The sequence below is a fragment of the Pollicipes pollicipes genome, unplaced genomic scaffold (assembly GCF_011947565.3).
Source record: "Pollicipes pollicipes isolate AB1234 unplaced genomic scaffold, Ppol_2.1 Scaffold_7231;HRSCAF=8579_pilon_pilon_pilon, whole genome shotgun sequence".
Taxonomy (NCBI): domain Eukaryota; kingdom Metazoa; phylum Arthropoda; class Thecostraca; order Pollicipedomorpha; family Pollicipedidae; genus Pollicipes; species Pollicipes pollicipes.
Genome location: NW_023597034.1, coordinates 15,058,832 through 15,078,364, shown reverse-complemented (window position 1 = coordinate 15,078,364; position 19,533 = coordinate 15,058,832). Strand labels below are relative to the sequence as shown.

At 53.8% G+C, this 19,533-nt stretch overlaps 1 protein-coding gene across 1 annotated transcript in view; it reads left to right on the top strand.

Moving 5' to 3' along the window:
* The window catches only part of LOC119109761 (uncharacterized), a 74,303-nt gene that overhangs the window by 19,430 nt on the left and 35,340 nt on the right, over nt 1-19,533 (top strand). Inside the window, exons 3-6 of the mRNA XM_037233512.1 lie at nt 2,027-2,423; nt 2,973-3,211; nt 3,392-3,842; nt 4,014-4,100. Of these exons, the coding sequence (XP_037089407.1) occupies nt 2,027-2,423; nt 2,973-3,211; nt 3,392-3,842; nt 4,014-4,100 (1,174 nt within the window). The remainder of the gene's footprint in view (nt 1-2,026; nt 2,424-2,972; nt 3,212-3,391; nt 3,843-4,013; nt 4,101-19,533) is intronic.

Here is a 19,533-nt window from a genome sequence, read left to right as displayed (position 1 = left end):
ATCGACGAGATATCCCTTCAGGCATAAAAACTATGCGATATGACAGCACGATATTTTGCCATTCATAGATAAAGCGGGTGTATGGGCGTGGATTCGAAGGACCGTCATTAAAAATCCTGGCAAGCTGTTGCTCCCATAAACAACACTTACATTCCTGGGTGTCTATCCATAGGCACAGCTACTCTACTGTCAACTGCAGCTGTACCGAATGCCAATGCAAACTCAGATCTGCTGCTACAGATTCGTTCAGCACGTTGTAAACGGCAGTCATGCATGGTATCTGACAGTAAATCACTCATCATCTCGAGTGGCGAAGAGTGTGAACCTTTCCTGTGCTTCCACATATGGCATTTTTTTCTGAAGCAATGCCCACGTCAGGAACTAGCAGGCTAGCTGTGTGTTTTCTGTACACTTCCCTGACCTGTGATATGAGGGTGAGTGCGGGAAATCTCACCAGCTTGTGCTTGCTTGCGATTTGGCAATCTCTTGTGAACAGAGCATAAGGCGCTCTCCGTCTCTGTGAAAAAACTATCACGGCAGCTAACGGGCCTACCATACAGCTTCGCCACCTGAGTAGACTCCCCGTGTTTGGTGACCATGACATCCAAGCAATTCGCGTTCTTTGGCTGTAAATGTCCCGTAATCGTAATCAGCTAACAACGCGGTGGCGCCTGTGCGCCAGCGTGGCTGGTGGCGCGCGGGTGCGCCTGCTGCGACCCTCCAGCGCGCTACCCCTGACCGGTGCGGGGCCGCGTCACGGCCCGCGGACGCAGTGACCCGTGCCGTTGCATTCTCCGCTGCCTGTTCCGGGCGCCGCCGAGCCACACGGCCGTCCTCCGCCGGCGCTCATTCATCCGCGACGAAGCGCCGCCGGCAGTGGCGATTGGCCAGGCGGCGCTGCCGCGGCTGGCCATTGGCCGCCCTCGGCGCGTACGGTCGTCGGCACGTCCGCCTGACGCGGTCGGGCACGTCAGTTGTCTGCGCGGCGCGTCGGTGCGGACAGGCGACGGCTGACGGACTGGCGGAGGAGATCCTACGTCTTCTCGACTCCGGCAAGCTTGCGCCACTACTCGGAGTGTTGAGTGTACTAGCCGTCGGAGAGCGGGTTGCCAGCCGAGCGGCCTGGTCGGATCAGCGCTAAGCTCCAGGACGTGGCCCCGGCGTGTTTCTCACAGCGATCATCCAGCAATGCGGAACACAGCCGGCCGCGCGCCATAAGTGTGACTCTTTTTAGCTGCAGCTTCCCACCGGAGACCGGAGTGCAAGGCGGGCGGCTCACCGCGGCCGGCCATTACGGGAGGTTGTCGGCAGCCGTGCGCGGCCAGCAGAACACTCTGCCGCCGGCGGCGGCAGGCTCCGTCAGCGCCACAGTCGGCGGCTGGGAGCCATCGGCGGCCGCGCGCAGCCGGCGCCGGACCCGGCGATCTCCCGGGGAGCCTGTGCGCAGGCCTGGTGAGGCGGGCTGCGCTGTCCCAGTGCTAGTGGTCTGGTCCGGTGTGGTCCGCAGCCGGCGCCGGACCCGGTGGTCTCCCGGGGAGCCTGTGCGCAGGCCTGGTGAGGCGGGCTGCGCTGTCCGACCCAGTGCTAGTGGTCTGGTCCGGTGTGGTCCGCAGCCGTCGCCACCTCTGGGAGCGGACAGCGTGAGCGGCAGAGGTGACGTTAGAGGTCAGGCGGAGCCGCGCTGACCGTCGGCAAGAGCCTGCCGGGTCGGCGACGTCGGCGAGCGACGGCTGTCGACAACTCGGTGACGTGAAGAGGGGTGTGTGAGCGCGTCTGCGTGAACCTGCGACCAGCGTCGGTGACGATCGGGACCGGTTCACATGAGGAGCTCCGAGACACGAACTGATATCTATCCAGGCTCGGCGACTGGCGCCGTGTGACCGCCGTCTCTCGAGCCGCGCAACGGCGGCAAGACGATCAACATCAGCGCTTGCAAGGCAGGATAACTGCGCGCAGACGTCATGGGATCGCTGCGAAACCTCTTCAAGAACAAGCTGCCGTCGCTGGCGTCGCTCTGGCCGGAGAGCGCCGACCGCGACCTCGAGCAGCCCGATGGCGCCGACGAGCTGTACAGTCGCGTGCAGAAGCGCGAGAGCACCTACGAGATGATGCGCGAGTGCCCCGAGATCATCGAGGAGGTGGTCGAGATGCGCTACAACACAGGCACCATTGTGAAGCCGCACCTGCGTCGCGGCCCAGAGCGGGTCTCGGCGCAAGAGCTGTTCGACATCCCACTGGACGACGCGCCCGACGCCAAGGAGGCTGGCAGCGACAGTGGCGTGTCGTCCAAGACGAGCGAGAACGGTGACGTGTACGCCGTGCCGCGGCGGAAGACGAGGCACGCCCCACAGCCACCGGCGACCGGCCTCTATGAGAACCCACAGGCGGTGACCATGTCAGGGGTGTATGAGAACCCGGCTATGGTAAGGGCATCAGGGATGCATGAGGGCCCGGTTGCGTTTGGGGCGTCGGGGGTTTATGAGAACCCGGCTGTGGTAGGGGCGTCGGGAGTGTTTGAGAACCCACTTATAGCTGCAGAGAACAATGTTGAGAAGACGGGACAAGCTGGCGATAAGGAGCGTCAGGCCACCAAGCGAAGCCATAAGGAGGTCGACGGTGTTGGAAGCACATGGAAGCGCTCCAGGAAGAAACCCATGCCATCTCCAAAACCAGAGTCACTCAAATCGAAGCCTGCAGGGGGCGTTCAGAGCAGGCCGTCATCTCTCAAAGCCACCTCGCTACGAAGCGTCCCCAAGACTGTCGCATTTGAAACATCAGAAGAACGAGATGCCACGAGACATAAGACGCGTAGCCTGCAGAATCTGCAACAGTGCTTTGCTGAAATCGAAATCCCGAAGCCGAAGATAAAGACCAAAAAGAGCTTCCGATTACACCCAAAGCCAAAGTCAGAGATGTCTCCCGAGGAACTGGCGACAGCGAACAGCCAGACCATGCCGTCCGTGCCTCTCCAGCAGTCCATCAACGACAACTTCGTGCTGATGGCGTCACAGAGCTTTCAGACGCGCCAAACTTCCTTCAAACCACCGTACGGTGACCGCAGAGACATCCTCAACGACTCCATAGAAGTCGATGGCGCCAGCGACGAGGGATCCGACTACGACGACCAGGACGACATCGAGAACGACGAGCTGGAGATCGACGCGGCCATCGATGAAGCCCTGGACGCCGAGTCGCTGGACGGATCTGTAGCGCGGGCTAGCGTGCCGCGACGCAGCGCCAGCGCCGACGGTCAGGCCGCCTTGTTGCCGCTGGAACCACTCTATGTCAACGGGCAGGACGTGCGCCAGGGTCTGATCGATGGCCTGCGCTTGCGACACGCCGAGCTGGAGCTGGCGGGCGACGCCGAGGACGCGGTCAGTGTCGCCGGCAGCACCGCCAACAGTGACCTCTTCCGCGCCGTGCCTATTGAGATCACCAGCATGGACACGCTGCCCAAGCCGGAGGCGCGGCGCGAACATGCGGACGCAGCTGGGGATGAGCCTTCCGGGGACGAGAGCGCGGACTGCGCCGCCGCGCAGCCTCCCGGCCAAGAGGAGGCAGAGGCGTCGGAGCCCACCGCAGCGCCGCCGCCCGACCCGCCGCAGACGTACATCACGCTCAACCTGAAGGATCACCGAGCGCCGCGCGCCGGCGCGCCGCCGCCATCCGCCTATCGGCGCGCCAAGATGCGCAAGTCGAGCTCGATGAGCGACCTCCTGCCGAGCGTGTTCGGCAGCCGCGGCGAACGCGCCGCGCCGCGCCTGCCGCCCACCATGTCGCTGGACACGGCCACGCGGCTGGAGGCGGCGCATCGCAGCCTGCGCGATCACGCGCGCCAAACGGTGCGCCAGTCACGGCCGCCGTCGGCCGCCTCCTCGGCTTACCTGTCCGCCTGGCTGACGGTGGCAGCCGCCTGCGCCACGCTGCGGCGCTGGGCGGGCGCGGCCGGCGGCGCCGTCGGCGGCGCGCTCGGCCGAGCCACCGCGCCGCTGCTCGACTGGGTGGGCATCAAGTACATGGGCTTCCACCGCAACCACCCGTGGCTGCCCGACCTCGTGTCACAGCCCGACCTCGACTACTGGGTCCGTCGCACCAAGAAGGTGAGCCTGGCTGGCGGCTGACGCTGCGGCCTCGGGCACGGGCTGACGGCGCGGTGTCTGGCAGTGGCAGCACCAGACCGCCTTACAAACACCAGCCGCTCCACGATATGCGCCGACAACATCCCCAGATACAGTATTTATATATTTATTTATTTATTACACGTCATAAGGTCACTCCACCCAGAATGTGGCTATTACAGACCTCGTATCATGGAAATAAAACACTGTAGGTCAGGGAGGCTCGCGTAAACACGTCCACACGCAGACACACATACGCAGAACGCACTCTCACATTAGCTAAATTCATTTGAAGCAGGCGTCGCTATCCGTTATTGATCTGCTGCTGCAGGATATAGCTACGCAACTCGCGTTTGAATTGTGGAAGGCTCAGCTCGCGGATATTCTGCGGTAGTGCGTTGTAGGCGGTCACGGCGGAGTAAACAAAACGCCGCCTTCCCGATTCGGATCTGATCACCGGCACATGTAACATATCATCCTGCCTCGTAACATATCGTAACATATCGACCGTGAACATGACGTCTATGGATAAGGTGATCAGTAGAAGTGGTACGGATCTAAAAAACTCAGTTACATACCACACAAACATTTCTTTACGCGCCGGCTTGTTACGCGCCGGCTCTCTTGGCCTGCCCAGACCAGGGCCCGGCTCATCCCGAGCCCGATCCGGCTCTGCACAGCCGCGCCGGCTATCTCGGCCCTCACCGAGCTCCGCCGCCAACCCAGACCAGGGCTCGGCTCATCCCGAGCCCGATCCGGCTCCGTACAGCCGCGCCGGCTATCTCGGCCCTCACCGAGCTCCGCCGCCAACCCAGACCAGGGCTCGGCTCATCCCGGGCCCGATCCGGCTCCGTACAGCCGCGCCGGCCATCTCGGCCCTCACCGAGCTCCGCCGCCAACCCAGACCAGGGCTCGGCTCAACCCGGGCCCGATCCGGCTCCGTACAACCACGCCGGCCCTCTCGGCCTTGTGCGGCTCTCGGGTAGCCCCCATGGGCCGAAAGCGGGGTAATGAACGCTGCCAGAGCGGCGGCGGTGGCGGCGCGGTGGGAAGCGACAGTGGTGGCGCACCTGTCGGCGCTCCACGGACGCACAGATGGTCAGCTCGTTAGCGGCCGGCCCGACCACCGACCGGCCGACGGCGGACGGCGGACGGCGGACAGCGGACGACCCTCTGTAGTCCTGCGCCGGCGGACGGCCGACCCTCTGTAGTCCTGCGCCGGCGGACGGCCGACGCTCTGTAGTCCTATACCGGCGGACGGCGGACAGCGGACGACCCTCTGTAGTCCTGCGCGGACCGACGGCCGACCCTCTGTAGTCCTGCGCCGGCGGACGGCCGACGCTCTGTAGTCCTATACCGGCGGACGACCCTCTGTAGTCCTGCGCGGACCGACGGCCGACCCTCTGTAGTCCTGCGCCGGCGGACGGCCGACGCTCTGTAGTCCTATACCGGCGGACGACCCTCTGTAGTCCTGCACCGGCCGACGGCCGACCCTCTGTAGTTCTGCCCAAGCGGACGGCCGACCCTCTGTAGTTCCGCGCTGGCCGACGGCCGACCCTCTGTGGTCCTACACCGGCGGACGACCCTCTGTCGTCCTGCGCCGGCCGACGGCCGACCCTCTGTGGTCCTGCGCCGGCGGACGGCTGACCCTCTGTAGTCCCGCCCAAGCGGACGGCCGACCCTCTGTAGTTCCGCGACGGCGGACGGCCGACCCTCTGTAGCCATGCCCAAGCGGACGGCCGACCCTCTGTAGTCCTGCGCCGGCGGACGGCCGACCTCCCTACGCCGGCGGATAGCTGGAGCCCCGGGCCTGTGCCAGCGGACGGCTGGAGCCCTGGGCCTGTGCCAGCGGACGGCTGGAGCTCTGGTCTTGGTCTGGTAGACAGGTGGAGCTCGAGCCTTGGTACAACAAATGGCCTCAGAGTCAAAATATTTGTGTGTGTAGGATCTGCACTAAATGTCTAGAAATTTATGGATATAGCGACGGGAAACATTTATGCCATATGCCACATTTGTTGCATGCATTTCCATCTGACATGTGGCCGGCAGTTGGCGCTGGAGGTCTTGCGCGTGCACACGGCTTATCACTACACGATGCGAATATATATAAATGAGGCAACTATAAACACACTCGTGCTGTAAAAAGCACGAGGTGGGCGACGCAAAATTTTGACGACACAACAAGCTGTTCGAATTCATCAGGTCTGTATCAAGCGACTCGAAATACGACCGACCCGATCTACACTGCTCACTGGTCTGGCTTCTGCACGAATGTGCCGAGCTCACGCCATTCGGCTCACGAGCGTTACATAGTTCAGGGACATCGCACGACTGTGCCGAGCTCACGCCAGTCGGCTCGCGGGCGTGACATGATTCAGAGACATCGCACGAATGACGCCGGTGGAAGATCGTGAGAATGATCAATGACCGGGCTGCGCTGCGGGCTCGGCACATATGGATATTACGGACCACAGCCAGTGATCAGTGCTATGGTGGCCTACATCTCCGAATCTCCGACAGACGGTCGGGACAGACGGGCGCTTCAGCCCGGTGCTACAGCCACTGGAGGCATTGATGTCACGCAGGCGGCTCGCGCATGAGCTGTGTCGGTAACGACGATTTACAGCGTGGCCATTGGAATGCTGGTGCTTCCCAATGGCTTTTTGCCTAACAACTTTGTGCACGGTTCTGTCAAAGTGTGGTGTGGTCAGCAGGCTGCACTTTACACGCAAGGTATCAACAGCGGCTGGGTGGCTCAAACTGCGTACATGCTATTTCCCACTTTATTCGTTCTATATGTTCTGGCGCCAAGTGCGGCGGAAATGGGGAAAGGCTTGAGAGGGCAGGACTGCGAAACTCCTCTCCCCTGATCGGGAGAGGAGGAATGAACGTTAACGTTAGAGTGTGGCGTGAAAAAAACAAGGCGGAGATTGCACTTGCCTCTCCCCCTCAACCACTCAGAGGACGTGCCGCCAGCGCGTAATGGCCCCCAATCGGAGCCCGTGACTCAGTGACGTCACCGACCGGTGCTGATCGCCCGCTGAGCAGAGGGCCTCCGGGCGGTGACGTCACCGACCGGTGCTGATCGCCCGCTGAGCAGAGGGCCTCCGGGCCGACCTCGGGGCATGCCCTGCCGCCGCCGGCGACCGGCCAGCAGCGCGGCGTCACAGGGTCCGTCACAGGGTCCGTCACGCTCCGTCACGCCCCGGGAAGTGGTGACCCTCGATAACGCCGCTGACGGGTGCCGAATGCGAGGCTGACCCTCTGACCCTCTGACCGTCGGCGGCTGAGCGTCGCTCGCTGGGCGGGCTCGACTCTGCAGCAGAGGAGATCGTTACGGCTGCCGGCTACTGAGCGTCGCTCACTGGGCGGGTTCGACTCTGCAGCAGAGGAGATCGTTACTGCTGCCGGCTGCTGAGCGCCGCTCGCTGGGCGGGCTCGACTCTGCAGCAGAGGAGATCGTTACTGCTGCCGGCTGCTTCGGACCAGCTGAGCAGCCGCACGGCATTGCATGTTCTCCGATAATCATCCGAAATTCTCTGACGACCTGGGGTGCCACCTATTATGCAGTAAGAAACCTTCCACATCTGTGACTTGTATGTTCCCATGGACAGAAAGGGGCACTGATGACCTCTGGGACCCGTCAAATACCTCAGACGATGCAGAACATCCCCTAACTCGTCGCAATACGCAAACCAACTTCGCACGACTACAAACTTGTTTTTGCCAACGACGAATAGCTGTCTATATGCCGCGGAGCGTCGGAGCACTGCCGCCGCGTCGGACGATATTCAACATTGGCGAGACCGCTCCACAACCTTCCACGGCCCGAGGGCGTGCGCGAGCACCTTGAACAATCCTTGTCATCTCTTCCAATTGGGACATGTAACCACTCAGCGTAACGTCGACTGTCGTCTGATGGTGCTTCGGTGGCCCGTCTGATGATGCTTCGGTGGCCCATCTGATGGTGCTTCGGTGGCCCGTCTGATGGTGCTTCGGTGGCCCATTCGTCAGCGGTTAACTAGCACTGCTTGCTGGTAGAGCCACCAGTGAGAGCTCTCTTCGTTTCTTAGTTTTGATATTTTCGTTACCAGCGTTACGGTAGCCATACGTGTGCGATCAAACCTGTGCTGCATTTGATTCAAGTCGTAACGATAGTTTTATTTCTGCTACGTGGCTCATTTGAAAGGAATGCCTTGCCCGTATCTTTTGTGTGCTGCGTTAAGATAGTGCTTCGTAGTCACCAAAACGTGTCAATGTTGACCTCTCGAGACATTGCTGCTTTAATGGCACTCAAATTTTCCTGTCCTTACAAGTCGCAAAATGCTCTATCTCTCGGCGGGTGTCCAAACTTCCACCCTGGACCCCCCTGCTTTAATGTAGTCCAGCTGTACAGGCTAAGCAGTGAACATGTATCCTGCATGCTTTCTGTGCATACGAGCCCGCACGAACCCGTGCCGCATTCCTGTACGTAGATAATCCCCGCTCCGTGGATGAGCGTGAACCGCTTCGACCCGCTCGGTCCGTGTCGTCTGACGCCGCGTTCCTGGCATACCTCCGAGCCGGAGCGGTCAACCGAGGCGCGCGACCCCCAATTACGGACCACACGGCGGCAGTTAGCCGCTTGTGACGCAGGAGTGGGCCAGCTGACCGACTCAGACCACGCTCAACAATGAAGCGGCTAAGGATCTCCAGATAAGCCGGCATATTTCGGTCAGCACGGCCCGATCATGGCGCCGGGTGGCGCGGCCGTAATGACGCTCCGTTCGGGAGCTGGCACGGTTTGAACAGGCTTCGTCCTCAGACAGGTCAGCTGGAAAGGGGACAGAGGCTCGGATGCTAACGCCAGCAGATGGTGGTGTTACCCCGGCAGTTTGTTGGTTCAAAAACTTGCTCAAATCACCACACGTTCCAGTAAAAGCGTAAGACCCACGGCTGCCCAACGAACCCATTTGCCAGCATTGCACGCGCGGAGAACACCTCCCGATGATTGTCATTGGCCTTGAAAACTTGCGAGCGTGACCAAATGTGCACGATCAGTTCGGCGCGCGAGAAGACAGCATTCAAAGGTGGCGCGGCTCGGCGTGGAGGACAACACCTAGGATGGTGTGGCCGGCATGCAAGACACCGTAAGATGGTATGGCTGGGCATGCAGGGTAAATCCAAGGACCGTTTGGCTTATTATGGAAAGCGACACCCTAGGACGGCGCGGCTCGGTACGGAGCGCAACACCCTGTGATGGTGTGGCTCGGCATGAAAGGTAACACCCTGAGATGGCGTGGTTCGGAATGAAAGGCAACACTCAAAGATGGTGTGGCCCGGCATGGCAGGCAACACCTTGGGACGGTGTGACTCGTTATGCGTGAGCGTCTAGGTGTTTATCATGCAATGGATGTATTTTTTTAACGACGCTTCGGACCAGTAGTGCGGAACTATATTTAAATATTTCTAGTACATATGCAAAAAAGCTCTAAATGGTTTGATGTTTAAAAACTTCAGTGCCTAAAATCCCTGGTGAAAAGCAAAAGGCATGCGTTTTATAGTAACCTGAGCACGGACTCATATAAAAAGCATATATATATATATATATATATATATATATATATATATATATATATATATATGTGTGTGTGTGTGTGTGTGTGTGTGTGTGTGTGTGTGTGTGTGTGTGTGTGTGTGTGTGTGTGTGTACTTGTCTTTGCGGCGAAGTCGGGACAAACGCCCGCTAAACGTACGCCAAGTGGGGACCGTTCCGAAGTCGGGACCGAAAAATCGGTCCCCACTTTGTTGACCATTGGGTGATGCTTCTCAACTCATCAGACGACGCTCCTATCAATCTCAGACCGGTCCCCAGGAAGTGGGGTTTAATCAACTTGTGTTTATCCGCTGGTCACGTGACCACCCCTCCCTTTACACAAATCCGCCGGCCGCTACGGGAAGATTCCCGCGGAAATGTGCGACGTCATTGTGTGGCGCGCGCTAATTGGCTGAACGCAGTAGTATCAACCAATCAGGAGCCGTAATCATGTGATGGACAAAGCAATGTTTGGTTATGTTGTAAGTATCATTTGTAAAGATGGCATACTTCGATTTTTTCATAGTAATTTAAATTAAGATCGAAGGAACTTTATTTAGAAGATAATATTTTGTTCCTTGGTTGTTAAAAAACCATTCGCTGGCCGGTGCTGCTATCAGACAGATTATGTAAGTACCAGATCAGTTACCTTACCTGGTGCCGTTCCTTCAAGGCCATCCCTATTCCCACGAACCGACTTCCGCGTTATCGTGACCGGTACAGGAAGGAAGTGCGATTAAGAAATAGCAATCCGTGCAGTGAGGAATCGGTTGACAAACTCTAGGTGAGTATGAATTCATATTTGTTGTAAGAAACGAGGCTCGCACAGTTTATATAATAGAAGAGGTGGCTCTTTTGTAGGTTATGTGGCGAGCCAGCAGTTTGATTGTGAGGCGATTAGTCGCAGCTTCTGTCGTCATTGCAATTCAATAGGCATAGATTATAGTAAGCTCATTGAATCCATGCACAGGCAGATCCAAAAGTTTGTTTATGGGTTATCAGCAGTCTGGGGGACAGTGTATAAATACCGCATGGTTTTTGAAACTCAGATTTTGGTGATTATGCCTCTCCAGCCAAGTTAAAATGGTATTGGTATAGATGTGTACCTTTTTCTGATTTATCTTTAACTTTAATATGTTACTCATGTTATTCTGTCATGCTTAACATTACTATGATGATCACTTTGATTGCAAACCAATTATTAAGTTATTTTCCCATACCCCATCTGATATGAGAAACCAGTGCTATGTTGTGCCATGTTTGGTTAGATTGTGTATTGTTTGGTTTGAGTTGTTAGATGAGGTTAGGTTAGAAATGCCCGAAGTAATTGTCAAACCCACTTTTCTTTGAAAATGGAGAAGGGTGTGGGGTATTCTCCAGGACTTTTGCCGCTAATGCAAACACTGAAAGTTTCTTAAATTTTCTCCGATTTATAAACGTGTGCCAATTTTGCACCAATTTCAGTCATTTTTCTAAAGCACAGACTGTCCCCCTTGGGGTCCACAAGTGGGTATTTTAAATGGAATATGGCTGTGTCTTTGAAAATACACATGTTATTAAATAAAGACTCATGTTTATCACTTCAGGGGTTGACAGAATCACCTCCTCCCCCTTGCATGCACCAGTTTCCCATTATCAAACCAACTAAATGGTGTCTGTGTCAGTACCGAAAATTAGCTGCACCTTTGTGGCCCCTTGTCTGTGTAATTCATAATCATTAACAATCATTGTGGATATTACTTGCTATTGCAGCATCAAGTCTGTGACAGGTTAAAGTGTCCATATACAGTGTGATTTCATATTCCTATTGAGCCAGTAAGAAAGCTTGAAGAAATTAATTAACCTTCAACATGGGGAATAGAACTGAGATAGTCACTTTGTAGACAGTGTTAGCCCCCCACCCTGCTGCTCTGGTTGAAAGCACTTTCCAGCCAAAGAGCTTTGAACTTCAGAAATTGAAATGAGGTTCACATGGAAGAGTGCAGGGAAATTGTGCTTATAGGCCCATCAGCAGACACTACATAATTAGCCAATCCTGGGCAGAATAACAGCCTATTAGCTCATCAGCCAATCAAATTGATGCTTCTCCACCACTTTCAGCATTGATTGGATGAGCAACAGTGTTGGAGCTTGGATCATTTTCTGTTCTCTAAGAGGACCAAAAGATTTTGCTCGCTTCAAAAAATTGCCTTTTTTGGTGAAGTTAAAATATGTGTTAAGAATATTTCTTAGGGTGAGCTATTTCCTTTTAAGGGAACAAAGTTGCCTGATTTGTTAGCAAGATTTATCTAACATGTGCACACATGTCTGACATTTTATTGTGAAAATCAGTCCCTGCGAGGTCGTGTTTCTTTTTTTAAACCTCTGAAATGGGGTATTTTGTTTTTGCATTTTAGTTGTTCTGGTGCTGCTTTAAAAACACTTCTTCAGAAATGAAAGGAACTATATCATATTACCCATTAAGATAATTGTATATGAATATGGAACCATATAGGAGTGACTGAAATGCTTGTTCAATTTTCACTGCTAAATATGCTGCAACTGTGGGATCGTAATGGATCTTGGATCTGTAGGATGTGTATTGCCTTGGGATTCTGTGAATGTATTTGCATGAGATCCTGTGCATCTTGTGGAACAGGCGGTGGAACAAGGTTGAAAAATTGCCAAAACATGACGATGTACTGCTCCTGCAACTGGAAATAGACGGTGCCATGGAGAAAGTGAGGGATAGCTTGCAAGAAACAACCAGTCTGGTCAACTACGGCAAGCTGGCTCAAGCTGCGCTCACTTCGCTGATCTTGTTTAATCGGCGGAGGCCTGGTGAAACAGAACGACTGACGGTGGATGATTATCGGGCGAAAACCTACGAAGTTAATAAGGATATTACTGATGATTTGTCTGTGCTCGAACGCGAATTATGTACAACCCTAGGTCACGTAAAGATACGCAGAAAGCGAGGAAGAGAGGTCCCAATGCTCCTGAAAGGCAGGATAACCGAGGTCCTTGACCTTCTGGTTGCCTCCAGAGAGGCTTCTGGCATTCATGAAAGCAGCCTGTACGTGTTCACTGGTGATGCAGCCAAGGACGCCCGGCCACTGAGTGGGAACAAGTGTATTTCTCAGTTTGCTGAGCGTGCAGAAGTTGTAAATGTGACAGCTACATCTATGCGAGAGCATATCGCAACAATGAAACAACTTTTGCATTTGAGCGAAACGGAACTGGACGTTGTCGCGAGGTTCATGGGTCATGACATCAGGGCTCATCGGGAATATTACCGCTTGCCCGAGCGGACGGTGTATGGCGCTTAAGTCAGCGAGCTGCTCCTGGCAATGAACAAGCCTGGCAGTGCATACGTTGGTAAGGCGTTGGAAGAACTCGACCCCTGCACAAGTGATGAAGACAAGAGCGTGGTTGAAGACCTGGGTGAGAGCTACGACAATAAGGCGAAAAGACCAAAACGACAAGTGGAAGAAAGTGAAGAGGAAAAAGGAAAACGTATACGGCAGAAGACAGAATGTGATGTGATGCCTGAAAGTGGTGGACGTGATGATCAGGGCTCACCTTCCACTAGACATTCCACTAACCGCCTTCCTGTCCCCGAGAGAAAGATACGAAAGATCTCATGGACCGTTCGTGAAATGCAAGCAATTGAGTCAGATGTCCAGGTCTATGAGTGACTTGACCTGTCCCGGTATGGCCGATTGCATCGCCGCTTTGCACGCCGAGCCAGATTTGTGTCGTCGCTCCTGGACCGACGTGAAGTACTGTACATATAACCTCGTCGTAAAACATAGGCGTAGCCTGAATCTGTGAGGCTAGTTTCACCATGCTGCAGTAGTATGCAAACAGTCAAGGGCGGCCACCCGTTGAGGCCGTTCTTTGACCTGTGCTCAAGGTTTTACCAGCTGCATTGTTCAGATCAGACTAGACCAACTTAAGCGTTGGTGGCATGTGGAAAAGTTCTTGACATAAGCTGTCTTGTGTTGGTGAACTCGAGAGCCGCTACGTAATATACCAGTATATTACCAGTATGCTCACGTTTTTCTCGATACCTGGGGCCACACGGATTTGTGCTTCAATGTGAATAATGGAAGTGAGCGCAGCACGGGCCAATATAACTATAACATTCAAATAACAATTTAAATTTGCACTGCGCTAGTTTCGAAGCGAAGTTCGAAGCTAGTTTCGTAGTTTGCGTTGGTTATGCTGTTTTCTCAATGCCTTCTGCAGCACCATGAAATGTGAAACATAATATTGGATCATCTGGCTATAAATGAAGCAGCGCTCATTTTTGGTGTTCATGGATATTCACTGAAAACTAGATATCCAAATACATTTAAGTTAGTAGAACTTTAATGTTGAATGACAGAGTAAAGAGAGTTCATTGCATTATTCTGCGGCACGCGATGTGAAAGAGCAAACGCCCCGCGCATGTAACATCGTTTTAAAATAGTAGTACGGACATTTAAAATGTCTGTTTGAATACCATAGTTGTCTGTACCCATTGTAAACATGACCATGTCGTGTATACCTTCATCTTCTCTGGAGCAAGCGTATTGTGAAGTATGCGTCGTTTAACGCGCTCACCGATACTGGAAAATACATGTTTCGCTGTCTGACATTTTTGAATGTATAATTTTTTCTGGACACTGCAACAGAAAAATGACCCTGGGCGCGGCGTACGATACTACATTATTGTGCTCCGTTTATCGTAATAAAGAACGGAATTAAAGTGCTGCCAACGATTTTGCACGTTTTTTTGCGCGTGGGTCATTATTCGAGTGTGCTGTAGCCCAAAAATTACCGGTGTCATGACCGGCGTCATTTTGGTGTTGCGGTAATGTTTTACGCGGTGAAAAGTTTTTATATTGTTTTACTTGTATATTTCATTGTCTTTTTATATCTTTGATATGTTTTAGTACCTACTTACCAATGAATGAAAAATCTAATCTAGCGTCTGGAAGGATTCTTGGGGCACAAAGCAGGGAAATTGTTTATAATGTGTATCAACATTTTGTCGAAGACTGGGACATGAAGTTGAAGGCGGGAGACGACGACGCCGTCCGGGAGAGTCCATTATTAAGAACTGCAGCTGTAACGGGCGTTGGGAAGACTACGGTCTACCGCATACAACGTGAAGCCCAGAATGGTGCCAGACTGAGATCTCCAAGCCGATCCCGACCAGCTGCAGCAAGACCAAGGGTGGATCTAGATCCGTTCGATGTTTGCGCGATGATGAGAATGGTGCACCAGATGTACATCGATGGAAAACATGTTACTCTGGACACCATCACGGATGCTCTTCACGAACAGCTCGGCGTCACCATGTCTAGATCCACCGCAAGAAAACACCTACTCGCGAACGGATTTAAGTACGGAAGGATCGACAAGTGCGAGATCCTGATCGAGAAACCTCATATTGCAGCAACGAGATGCCAGTTCTTGCGGGAGATGAGGAGGCTGCGTAGAGAAGTTCCCGATAGCAAAATCATTTATACCGACGAGACATGGTATAATCGGTACGATATGGAGGACTTGGCGTGGCTGGACGGCAATCAAATTAACGGACGGAAGAACGCCATTGGAAAAGGAAAACGTTTTATCATAGTCCATGCCGGCTCTTCAGAAGGATTTATACCGGGCGCACTTCTCCACCTCAGGACCGAAGGCAAGAACGCCAACTATCATACGTCGATGCACGCCGACTGCTACGCTACGAGAACTGCTACGGGAAGTGGTTCACCGAGTGCCTGCTTCCGAACGTGCCCGAGCACTCTGTGATCATCACAGATAATGCCTGATGTCACTCCCGTTTGTGCCCAAAAGTGCCAACTTCTAGCTGGCGTAAAGCGGAAATCCAGGAGTGGTTGCAGCAGGCAGGTGTGACCATCCACGAAGAGATGCGGAAGGTGGAGCTACTGGAGCTAGTCAAGTCCCAGAACCGGAAGAAGGAATATCTTCTGGACAACCTTGCTAGAGATCATGGTCATCGGATCGTTCGCCTGCCGCCGTATCACTGCGACTTGAACCCCATGGAGTTAGTGTGGGCACAGATGAAGCGCGTGATAAGACGGGGGACTTAACGGGGCGGATGGAGGAGGTGGAACGGCTGGTGGAGGCAGGTGTTGCAGCTGTCTCTCCAGAGGACTGGAGTAAGTGCTGTGGGCACGTCAAAAGGCTGGAGCAGCAGTACTGGACGAATGACGGGCTGCTAGAAGATCTCCCTCCGGTTGTCGTAACAACCGATGATAGCAGCGACTCCGGCACCGACTCTGGCAGCGACAACGATGAATGAGAACAGTATGACACATCGATCATGACAAGTGTCTCCGTTTCATTCTTTTCAACTGACTTCGTAGCGTTTACGTGGATGTGGCATGTAGTTACGTGTGGGGTGTTTTAGCTGGATGTATTGTACATATATCTGCAGCCGAATACTCAGCGTTTTGTGGAATACCTTCAATAAAACTGGGCGAATTAATTTTCTGTGTTTGGGATTTTCCCATGTTATTCATGTAACAGCACCAGTTTGGAGCAATTACCGAATGAAAGTATAGCATAACTTGCTTCAAAGGTAGGCAATGATTTTAGAACGTAAAAATAATTGCCAACGAAAAGAACCTCAGTGCCAATATATATATATATATATATATATATATATATATATATATATATATAAATCGATTAACCATATGAACATGAAGTTGCCGCAAACAATGCAAACATCCAAAACTGCTATTGCTTCGAGAGATCCGCAGTGCTGTCCCGCAGGCCTTCCGACCAATTTTGAGTTTGAAAAAAATTCAGCGTGATGCTCGTGACGAATTGATTGACCAGCTTTAATTCCGTACTTTCTTACGATAAGCAGAGCATGGTGGTGCTCCCAGGGCCTCGTTTGTCTTCTCCCAATGCTTGTCAGTTTTGGTTTGGATTAATAACAAAAGCTGGGTGGTTCAATGCTATGAATGTATAACTCAGATTCGGAAACCCCCAGAGAGAATCGCGACGACGGTGTAACTGGCTGAGTACCCCAGCGCGGCACGGGGTGCAAGGTTAAGCCATCGATATATATAACACCGCTAAATGATAAAAACTATAAGATGTCGGATACACCAAGCAAAATAGGAGCCGGTCCCTACATTGCGGTTTGTGTAAACCGTGACGTCATTGTGACGTCATGCCAATCGGTCCCTACTTCACTGCATTACACGGGTTCGTTTCCGTCGTGCGCAGCCCTTTAATATGTTTGCCATCGCAACCTACTCGTCTCCCGGGTATCAATGAACTTATTCCCATCGTCCTGCGACCAATGTAAAGGGGCGTCGAACCGGTCCTCGCTTCGCCGCATTTCGATGAGGTCCCGACTTCGCCCCGCAAACCCGTATAGGTGTGTGTGTGTGTGTGTGTGTGTGTGTGTGTGTGTGTGTGTGTGTGTGTGTGTGTGTGTGTGTGTGTGTGTGTGTGTGTGTGTGTGTGTGTGTGTGTGTGTGTGTGTGTGTGTGTGTGTGTGTGTGTGTGTGTGTGTGTGTGTGTGTGTGTGTGTGTGTGTGTGTGTGTGTGTGTGTGTGTGTGTGTGTGTGTGTGTGTGTGTGTGTATGTGTGTGTGTGTGTGTGTGTGTGTGTGTGCACTGTGGCAAGTACTTCAACTGGTTCTATATGCGGGCAGACAAGAACACCACGCACAGATAAAAACGTAGCATACCAAAACCTAAAACGTCGCATTCAGCATTGGGCTTCGGCGTCCGGTCAAGCAGGAGTGTGACCGGCCGGCGCCCAGCCCTGTGTTTGACCGGTGGCCAGCCGCTGCCTGGCCAGATGGGACGGGCCCGGCCCGTGACGTCACTGGTAACGGTACCGTCCTCTGGCCTGGCCACCGACCGCCCGCCGTGCGCAGTCAGGCGGCAAACGCTGCCGGCACGGAGGGGAGGCGAGAGTGGCGCAGGACGGAGAGGGGAGCGGGCCGGGCGGGGTGGTGCGGCAAACTCCATCCCGACGTTCAGAGGTCAACCCGGGCACGCGGGTCAGGCCAGGGCGGGGCACGTCCGCCTACATCATAATCAGAGTCTCTCATCCGACTAAGCTACTGCGAGAACTGACTTGACGCCGCGTCCGTCCCCCGCGCTCCATCAGCGAGAGCTGACTTGACGCCGTCTCCGTCCCCCGCGCTCCATCAGCGAGAGCTGACTTGACGCCGCTGCCGTCCCCCGCGCTACATCAGCGAGAGCTGACTTGACGCCGCTGCCGTCCCCCGCGCTCCATCAGCGAGAGCTGACTTGACGCCACTGCCGCCGCCCGCGCTCCATCAGCGAGAGCTGACTCGACGCCGCCTCCGTCCACCGCGCTCCATCAGCGAGAACTGACTTGACGCCGCTGCCGTCCCCCGCGCTCCATCAACGAGAGCTGACTTGACGCCGCCTCCGTCCCCCGCGCTCCATCAGCGAGAGCTGACTTGACGCCGCCTCCGTCCCCCGCGCTCCATCAGCGAGAGCTGACTTGACGCCGCTGCCGTCCCCCGCGCTCCATCAGCGAGAGCTGACTTGACGCCGCCTCCGTCCCCCGCGCTCCATCAGCGAGAGCTGACTTGACGCCGCTGCCGTCCCCCGCGCTCCATCAGCGAGAGCTGACTTGACGCCGCCTCCGTCCGCCGGAGAACGTCCAGTTTCATACCTAGAAGAGTTGGGCTGGTCATTATATTTGACCCGATGTACACAATCGTTACTGTCCACCGCCATCTCCCGCACTGTAGTGATGGCCGTCGAAGGAATACTTCATTCGAAGCCCGGCACGAAGGATGAAATCTGCATTCCAACGTACAGTACACATCTACGTATAAAGTTTTGCATACGTGCTATTGTCAAACAAGCTTCATCCCTGACGAAGGTTTTGCGTACAAACTTTGTGCACTTACATCGGATATCGAAATATGAATATTTGGTCATATGCTTTTGTCAAAGGGAACGCTATTTTTGACAACAGTTGCGCCGGAACATTTGCGTACAAGTCATTGGTCACGATCTTTTTCCACGTAAACTTTTGAGTGCACGAACATCTTTTAACGAATTTTTCCCCAACTAACATTTTGCCATGCAATCTTCATCTATACGCACTTTTCAATTACAAACTCTTTCCGTTACGAACTTTGTACCCTACGCAAAGTTGTGTCAAAACAGGGAAAGGACCGTTCAAAGAAAATAACCCAAAACTGGGATGAGAAAATGAGATGTTATCATGGCTGACGAAGTAGAAATATTATAGATAAATATATAATATGTAAAATAATCGATGGGATTTAGACATGGCAGTTAATGTAGAAACTTTTCTCGTTATGCGAGCTACAGATAGCTGACAGCAAAATCACAACCACTTCAGTATTTATATAATCAGTGCTTTATTAATCATCAACGTAGGGTTCGTCGGCTTTCAATAATTCCAAACGACAGCAACTGTTTGACCAGAAATGTTACCAATCACATTTTATCGACGACGTACGTGAAAAAGGCTCGTCCGCGTTCGAAAAACAAACTTGGACATGAACTAGCATGTTTACCCGGCGGCACCTGCTATCAATCATTCCAACGTTGAACCACCACTTTGCGGAGTTATGACCCAGTTTCTGTTGAGAGGACCCGAGCACATGCTGCCAAAATGACATTGAATGAATGCAAACTACGCAAGACAAGTCATCACGTTTTCTCATTTGGATGCCAGAAAATTATCCACCGCCCAGTGCCCACATTGGCATGCGAGCCCGGTTTCACGCTGCGCAAACTCAAGTGCTCGCCGTCCTCACTCAGTTGGCAAATCGGCGCATCCGCTGCGACCTTTGCGCTGCTTCAAGCT